Source organism: Xyrauchen texanus, unplaced genomic scaffold (assembly GCF_025860055.1).
Source record: "Xyrauchen texanus isolate HMW12.3.18 unplaced genomic scaffold, RBS_HiC_50CHRs HiC_scaffold_600, whole genome shotgun sequence".
NCBI lineage: Eukaryota > Metazoa > Chordata > Actinopteri > Cypriniformes > Catostomidae > Xyrauchen > Xyrauchen texanus.
This window is the reverse complement of record NW_026266578.1, coordinates 1-8,511: the sequence shown is the minus strand read 5'-3', so window position 1 is coordinate 8,511 and position 8,511 is coordinate 1. Positions and strand designations below refer to the sequence as shown.

At 38.5% G+C, this 8,511-nt stretch overlaps 2 protein-coding genes across 2 annotated transcripts; one reads left to right on the top strand and one right to left on the bottom strand.

Moving 5' to 3' along the window:
• The first annotated feature begins 607 nt into the window (after nt 1-607).
• faap100 (FA core complex associated protein 100) lies at nt 608-5,242 on the top strand. The gene is made up of 9 exons (XM_052125022.1): nt 608-904; nt 1,695-1,813; nt 1,926-2,602; nt 2,699-2,914; nt 3,005-3,161; nt 3,244-4,123; nt 4,646-4,762; nt 4,847-4,924; nt 5,106-5,242. The coding sequence occupies exons 1-9, from the start codon at nt 749-751 to the stop codon at nt 5,226-5,228; spliced, it is 2,523 nt and encodes an 840-aa protein (XP_051980982.1). The 5' UTR covers nt 608-748; the 3' UTR covers nt 5,229-5,242.
• Nucleotides 4,957-8,483, bottom strand: LOC127642406 (ABC-type oligopeptide transporter ABCB9-like; the record flags this gene model as incomplete). Its single annotated transcript, XM_052125023.1, has 6 exons — nt 4,957-7,028; nt 7,134-7,270; nt 7,409-7,568; nt 7,695-7,868; nt 8,066-8,254; nt 8,334-8,483. Coding segments are annotated over 6 exons (1,008 nt in total), but the record flags the coding sequence as incomplete, so codon positions are not given.
• Between the last annotated feature and the right edge of the window lie 28 nt (nt 8,484-8,511).

The following is an 8,511-nucleotide window of genomic DNA, read 5'->3' as shown; positions in this document are numbered from 1 at the left end:
ATTGTATGGACCTACAGTGCTGAGATATTCTTCTAAAAATCTTTGTTTGTGTTCTGCAGAAGAAAGAAATTAATACACATCTTGGATGGCACAAGGGTGAGTAAATGATAAGAACATTTTCATTTTGGGTGAACTATCCAAAAATCCTTTAAGGGATTTTATTACACTTAAATCATGTTAACACACACATTGTTTAGGTCTTGTGGCTATAATTTTGAAACAGTGATTATTTTAATGTTTACGGATTGGCCCCATTCACTATATTGTAAATTCCTCACTGTAACCCAGATTGTTTTTTCCTTTTCTTAAAAAAATAAAAAATAAAAATGTTTATCAACATTTTGCCATAAATGCTGTCAGTTGACCTTAACTTGGGTTAAATCCAGGATATTCCTTTTACCTGTCACTGCTTTGATTGTGTGTGTTTATGCTTTGGTATGCAAAACGTAAAACAACTATTCTAGAGTTTGCCTTCTAAAATCTGTGGGAATAAAGTTCAAAGAACATGCTTCTCTGTGGTTCACCTATAGATGGCAGTGTGCTCACAGCTGCAGTGAATAAGTCACAGGCAGAAGAGGAAGAATATGGACCTCATTGGTCACCGTATAGGCGCGTACATGAAATATATTCCACACATTAGTGGCATGTTGTTAAACTATTAATAACAGCACCCGAAATAAATATCATGTCTTGCAGTTGGATTAACCTCTGAAGGGGAGAATGTAAACAAAAGCCAGAGTGTTCTCTAATGATGGAAGCGATACGGTGCAGTGTGGAGTATTTGAGCGAGTTCGGTGACTGTCAATCACACTCGGTGCGGATCATTCAGGACGACACGAGCCTCTTCTTGACCGGAGGAGACAGCAATGTGCTGATATTCAATGTTCAGGAAAGGAAAGTCACGGCAAGTGCATGTCTTAAACTGCTTTTGTGTTGTAGTTTACCAACACAACAAGCTCGCAAATGGAATAGTTTGCCCAAAATGAAAATGCTGTCTCACTTTACTCACCCTTATGTCGTTCTAACCCAGTAGGCTATGACTTAATTTCTCATGAGGAAAAAATTCTTACAACATGCCAGTAGGTCTTTTTAAAACAATTGCAGTTGATAGTGATTAACTTGAAATAATAAAAAATTACTCAATCATCTTAAAAAGTAGTCTACCTGAAAAGCTCATTCAAAGTGACATGTAAATTGACTCCAGAACATGTTGTTTTTAACGCCAAATAACGCAAGTTCTCGCGCGAACTCGCGTGCCAATGTGAACAGCAGCTTTCACGCGCTCATTAAAACGCGCAACGGTCAAGATTAAAAAAACCAAACAAACTTAAATGACTGAAATTTCACATTGTTTTCAAACCTGTCATGTGCCTTAAAAACACGTAGAATATGACGCACAAGACGTTTTATGATTCTATTGCGTCTTTTAAATCTATTCTATAGTCACTTACTACTGACATTATATTTAAAGATAAACATAGATATTCTGAAGCCATATGGATCGTATGGAGTCACACGAAGTACCTTAATGCTGTCTTTTTGTCGTTTTTGTTGATAAATCTCTTTTTGTTCTGCATAAGAAAGTCATATGGGCTGGAAACAGTCAGTAAATTATGATAGAATTGTATTTTTTTGTGAACTATTACTTTATTAAAATATATATATATTTTCTTGTAATAATAAATGTTTTTCAGACTGTGCTGAAGTTTGAAACTCCAGTGAAGTATTTGGCAGTGAATGCTGAAAAATATGGACTCTATGCTTTTTGTGAAAATGGTGGGCTTTACTATATTCCTCTGCCACCACATCCCAGGTAATGATATCATCTGTAATCTGTGCTTTCACATATTTCATCAATCTCTTGGTATACATTTTTTTTTTTTTTAATATTTCAAATTTTTGTTTCCTGGGCCTTTTCTTTTTAGTTCCTCTACTTTCCCAGGAAACAAAAGTCCTGATCCTGTTCTGTACACTGTATCAGATGATTCCATCGTCCTCAAAAACTCCAGCCTGCAAGCATTCACCATAGTCGAGAAAATCCTTGTGACTCTTGGTTTCCACAAGTCCATCTGGAGTTTTGATCTCTTTGAAGAACCTGAATCCAAACCGCTTAATAAACTTGCAAGCTTCCAGGTCACAGCTGTAAACACCTGCTCTTTAAACACCATTGAAGATGTAATAAACATACCAGACAAAGAAAAACATCTGAGCTCACCTCCAGTACTGGCTTGCATCTACCCTCAGGGCTCCACGTCACTCAGAACTCACAATTCTCACATCCAACCTCATCTTGAGCCTCGCCTTTTTAGGCTCATGTTTGGGGTGGACGCCTCCTTAGTCAACTCTCCAGTCATTCTCTGTGGTTTACCTGATGGTCGTATTTGCTTTTTTCCTTTGTTCCTCCCCCAAATGGCTGGTCCAAGAGGTGAGCAGAGATCACCATTCAGAGTGCTCCAGAGCTTAGAGCAGCCCATCATATTTATTGGAAGCTGCGTCTCTGGGGAGCAAGGTCCTCAGTGTCTTGTTGCCGTTGGTCTAAAGGGCAAACTTCTGTTGGTCAGAAGCAAGAAAGAAACATCAGAAGGGAAGGAGGCAGATTATAGTAAGGATCAAATTGCATTGTCTTTTATTGCTTCTTTAATTTGTATAATTTTTTGGTTATTTGGTGGTAAAGAATTGTTAAATCTATGCTTTACAGGCTTCAATGAGCACAGTATACGAGGGCCAGTGATGTGTGCCTGTGTTGATGATAAACACCTTTACTACAGCTCTCTCAATGACCTACACGCTCTTCAGCTTACCAAAACATCTTCGTCATCAGAAGCAACTGAGTCCCATCTGCCAGCTATGAACTCAGACAGTCTTGGTATATGCAGGATAGTAGCTCTGGCTGGGCCACATACTAATCCCACAGGTACGGTTGAGTCGATTTGCCGAAACTCTTTGCAGTTTACTAGTCTTTTGCAGAGTTGTGTTTGAAAACAATTTTTGTTTGCATGTGAAGGATCTGTTCATCTGTTGGCCTTATCCTCAAGTGGAAGGCTCCTGCAGGTGAACCTTCCTCAAGGTGCAGATACAGGAAATATGTCCAGGTTACCCTCATTTCAAGCAGGCCAGAGATTGAAAGATCTACTGGCTTCCATTGGAAATGTTTGGGAGAAGTAAGATCAATATTTCATCATTGAGTAATGTCAAGTTTTCCATCAATTAAATCTAAATGTCAGTTTTTACTGTCTTTTGCAGGGCAGAATCCTTGAAACTCAAGCTTCAGGATAAGAACGAGTGTCTCAAGCGTCTGAATCAAGTCATGAATGTCTGCAGCGTACTGTTGGACAATGGTGGGAATGAAAAGCAATTTAGTATGGGCAAGCAACCAATCAGTTGTCATTGTGTGGCTAGTTGGAGCTCAATGCTCCTAAGAGACTATTTGACTCTCAGATGTGTACTAGAAAATGCAAGTGCATATACATTGGAACAGGGCTGGACTTTGTCCATTCAGGTCCATCCATTATCCCATTCACAGTGCGCAAATATGGAGAGCTCATCTAGGACTTACTCCTTCCCATTCAAGAAACTGGATTCTGGTCAAACACTGGAGATAACAATTCCTCTTGAAAGTTTTGGTGAGCTGTCTCTGCCAGCAAAGGTGTACTGTTCTCTTGTCTTCTCCCTCACAGCTTTATTTGGCTTGGAAACATCTTTGCACTCTATTGGAGTGTCCCAGCTCTTAACAGGAACAGGCTCTATCAGTGTTCCTATGAATACTTTAACAGTAGACTGGCTGGATGCTTTAAGGCTTGAGGGATCCTTTTCTCCTGGCAACACTTTGAAACACAACACTGCCATGGATGGCATCCAAGCTTTCCTGAGTTCCAGAGGAGTGCTAACCCAAGAAACTTATATTCCTCTTAAATTAGAACCCCTGACAGTGGAGGTCAAGGTATCGTCAGAGCTTCTAAAGACTAAACTGCACCTATCAGCCACCAGCAGTGCAGAAATATGTGTATCTGTACTTAACTGGTTGGTATCTAATCCTGATGCGATAGGACAGACATATGTACAAAGCCCAGTGGTGTGTGCCTACAGCCCCGATGGATGCACTGTCAAGCTTCTGGCAAAGGAGGTGCTTACTTTAAACTACTGATTAGTAGTGGTCGACCAATATGTTTTTTTAAATGGGCAATATCCAGAGAGCAGGGCAGGAGATGGGCCGATATAATGCTGACATATCACACAATTTAATTTAGTAACTAAAAAATTGCTAAATAAATAAACTTTTATTTCGCATTATATTAACTTAGAATTTCACACCTTTTTTTAAAAAAAAAAAATATATATATATTTTAAATAACAAGGTTGTGTTTTCAATGGTCGATAGCAGTTTTTATTCTGGTCACAAAACAAAACGAACAGTGATTGGTCATTAATGTGTCTCAGCTAGCTCCTTCACATGCAAACAGATGATCTCTGCACTCCTGTGGCTTGAGAAACTATTTGGCCAAACAAGTTTATATCATTTAAAAATTCGGAATATCGACCGATATATTGGCAAACCACTACTGATTTTCCTTGATCAGGTTTTTCTCAGATGATTTGATGATTACTCTGTAATTTACAATGACAGATGCCCACTTCTTTCCACTAGGTGACAATGGAAAACTTTAGTTCTGAAGGACCTCTAACTGTCTTGGAGATTCGGGTGGAGAGTATGTCTTTGGCAGCTGTGTGTGGACTGCATCATGCCATTTTGAGGCGTTTACTGGTACTATTAGCACAAAGTCTTTCCAAGTTTCAAAAAATAATATTACATTTGAATCCAATTTACAGTTCATGAAATTCTCAACAGGTGGTGCTCGGAGAGAAATGTGAACATACAAAGCAGTTACAAGCCCAGAGCTTGTGTGAAACTGTACGGCATGTTGAGGTAAATCCCATCACTCACTTCATTTAATTACTTTGCTTGTTCCTCTCATCATTGGCAGAAAAGTCTTAGTCTGTAATTAATATTCGTTGACAGGTCAGGAATCAGATACATTTACATAAACCAAATATGTACAACATTAAGTGTCTAACATATTTATTTTTTATTATTATTATTTTATCAGTCTCTTTATAAAGATCTTCAGGATGCTAAAAATCAAGGAGCTCTTGGTGGCACAATGAAGACGAATAAGATTCTGTTTCGCATCTTTCTGCAGTTGAGGGCAAACCCACTGGTCATTCTCTGATTGAGTTACACTCCACATACAATTTATGTATTTTATACATTTTTATATACTGTAATTGTTGTTTTGATACTGTTTTACTTTTAGTATGTACTGCTAATGCTTTCCTTTAAGTGTCCCATTCATTATCTTTTCCATTATCAATAAAATACTGTCTATATGAACAGATAAAAAAAGTAAAGAAAAAAAAAATACGATTCACAAGCCCATTCTCTTCAGGAAACTCATACTACAGTATATTAAAGGGCTAGTTCACCCAAAAATGAATCTTCTCTCATCACCCTCATGCCATCTCAGATCTGTAGACTTTCTTTTGCTGAACACAAACAATGATTTTTAGAAGAAAATCTCAGCTCTGTAGGTCCACACAATACAAGTGAATGGGTGCCAAAAGTTTGATGCTCCAAAAAACACAGAGGCATCACAATAGTAACCCATACGACTCCAGTGTTTTAATCCATAACTTCAGAAGTGATATGATATGTTTGTGTGAGAAACCGATCAATATTAAAGTCCTTTTTTGCTAGAAATTTTCTCTGGCCTGCCCAGTAGGGGGTGATATGTATGAAGAATGCAAATCACCAAAAACACAAGAAGAATATAAAAGTAGAGATTGACTTAGCAGGGAGGAGACTTTATAGTAAAAAAAAAAAAAAAAGGTCTTAAATATTGATCTGTTTCTCACTCAAACCTATCATATCACCTCTAATAACATTGTTTTAACCACTCAAGTTATTTTAATGCTAAATGGTCTGCACTTATATAGCACCTTTTTAACCTTAGCCGGTATTCAAAGTGCTTTACACTGCGTCTCATTCACACACCATTGATGGCAGAGCTGCCATGCAGGGTGCTAGCCTGCCATTGGGAGCAACTTGGGGTTCAGTGTCTTGTCGAAGGACACTTTGGCATGTGGACTCATGTGGGCCAGGATTCGAACCACCAACCCTGCGGCCAACCCGTTCTACCACCTGAGCCACAGCCACCCCTAATAAAAGTCAAAATTTTGCATTCACTTTCATTGTATGGACCAGAAGAGCAGCAATATTCTAAAAAGTTTCATTGGAGTTCAGCAGTTGAAAGTCTCACACATCTGGTATGGCATAAGGGAGAGTAAATGATCAAAGAATATAAATTCTTTGGGTGAACTATTCCTTTAATTCCAAATGTTTATTCACAATGTATTTGTAGTAATAGTTAAATCTATATGGATTTAAAGGGGTCATGGCAGCCCTTTTTTAATTATTTGAATATGTTTCTTCAAGTTCACTCATAATATTAGTAAAGTTTTTGCACAAAGCTTTGTAAAGCATAATACATTTCCACCCGCATACTTACCCTCTGTCAGAAATGCATGGTTTTGGTGCTGCTTATCCTTTAAGACTTGACAGTAAACGCTAACTGATATGATTGACTCTGCTCTTTTTATAGTACAGTGAATTCTGATATTCTAAAATATCAAGGAAAATTTGATTACTCATGTCATGACCCCTTTAAATCTGTTGACAGTTTTAGTTACATTTATGTATAAAGTATATGGTACTTGAAATATGAAATATTCATATATCAATATAAACATCTATATGTTGGAGATCCAATATTTCATTAGTTTGTAGGTCCTGTGAAATGTTTTTCCTTTAGTCGATAGTATCTTCCCTCTTTTGCCATGAGCTGCTGGTGAGTTCCTTGCTCCACAACCTCCCCTCCCTCCATGAAGATAATGTGATCTGCTTTCTCTACCGTCTCCAAACGATGAGCTATAACCAGCACTGTCTGATCTGTTCTGTTGAGCAGATCTTGTACCTGGAAAATGAAAGCATATTCACTTGTAAATGGGAAAATGTCAGAACTGTTGTTTCATAAAGTCTTGAGACATTAAGATTCAAGACATTCTAGAGTGGTGCGTACTGCTTTTTGTGTGCTGTAGTCAGCATCACTGGTGGCCTCATCTAAAATGAGGATCTGGGGGTTTCTTATCAGAGCTCTGGCTATAGCAATACACTGCCTCTGCCCAGCAGACAGCTGGTCACCACATTCACCAACGTCTAAAAAACACAGATTATACAAAATCCAATATGAGCACAAAGAGGATGATTCAAGGGTAGACTGGATCAAGAGATTATTAAAACCCTTCAAGTGCACAATGATATACTAATGTAAATGGAGTTTTACATCATTCCCACCTGTGTCATATCCCTGTTCCAAATTGCATATGAAGTCATGTGCATTGGCTTTCTGAGCAGCCTGTTTAACTCTTTCGATAGTGCAGTCTTGCAAACCATACTCAATATTATGTCTGACAGAGCCAGAAAAAAGCACCGGTTTCTGAGCTACCATCGCCACCTGAACCAAAGTAAAGAGAGTACAACATATTATTTAGATCTTGGCTATAGACTAGTCTAAACAAACCATGCAATAGAATAATTGGATCTTTTGCAAATCTCTGCAATTTATGTGGATATCACTTGCCTTTTGGTGCAAGTATTGATGTTGGTATTGGTACAGTGGTTCTCCATCCAGGAACACCTCACCTTCCTGTGGATCATAGAACCTCTGTAGCAAGCAGACGCAAGAACTCTTCCCACCACCAGATGGTCCTATCAATGCTGTCACCTTCCCTGGACTCAATTCCAAAGTCACAGACTGCAAGAATTTGAAAGAGCATGGATGCAAATCACATTAATTCTCAGATGACCATATTAAAAAATGTATTCTTCAAAATATGACACATTGAGACATCTGGACTAAAGAAGAAAAAAAAAAGCCCTTTGTATGCTTATAGTAGGGTTTGTTTACCATTTTCCAAAAACTGCTTTCGCAGTTTAAACACAAATGTATACCTTAAGTGCTTTTTCATCAGGGCGGGAGTGGTACGAAAAGGTGACCTTCTCAAATGTCAGTCTTCCCTTGAGCTTCTCTGGGGCCAGATCCCCTGGTTCTCTCATCTGTGGCTTCCTGTCAAGCAGCTGGAACACCTTCACTGCTGAGCCCACAGTGTTCAGCATATCTCCATAGATATATACAAGATGCTGAGAATATATTAAAAAGCAGCATTGTAATTTCACCATAACAAGTAAATCTGCTGTAAATCTGGACTGGCAGTCTTACCCTCATGTTGGTCACCATGTCCTTCTGGTAAAACACAAATGCAAGGAGGCTGCCGCTGCTTAGCTGCCCAGAGGAGATGAGATTACGTCCTTGAAACACCATTGCTACCTTCAAGCCCACTGTAATGAACTGGTGAAGGTGAAGGAAGTTGAAAATAATTATACATTTAGAAACATTG

What these genes read in the sequence shown, in the direction of transcription:
- faap100 (XM_052125022.1), top strand. Translation starts at nt 749, where the DNA reads ATGATGGAAGCGATACGGTGCAGTGTGGAGTATTTGAGCGAGTTCGGT. An exon ending in AGGGAAGGAGGCAGATTATA is followed by an intron (nt 2,603 to 2,698) that starts GTAAGGATCAAA and finishes TATGCTTTACAG; the next exon opens with GCTTCAATGAGCACAGTATA. An exon ending in TCAAGCTTCTGGCAAAGGAG is followed by an intron (nt 4,124 to 4,645) that starts GTGCTTACTTTA and finishes TCTTTCCACTAG; the next exon opens with GTGACAATGGAAAACTTTAG.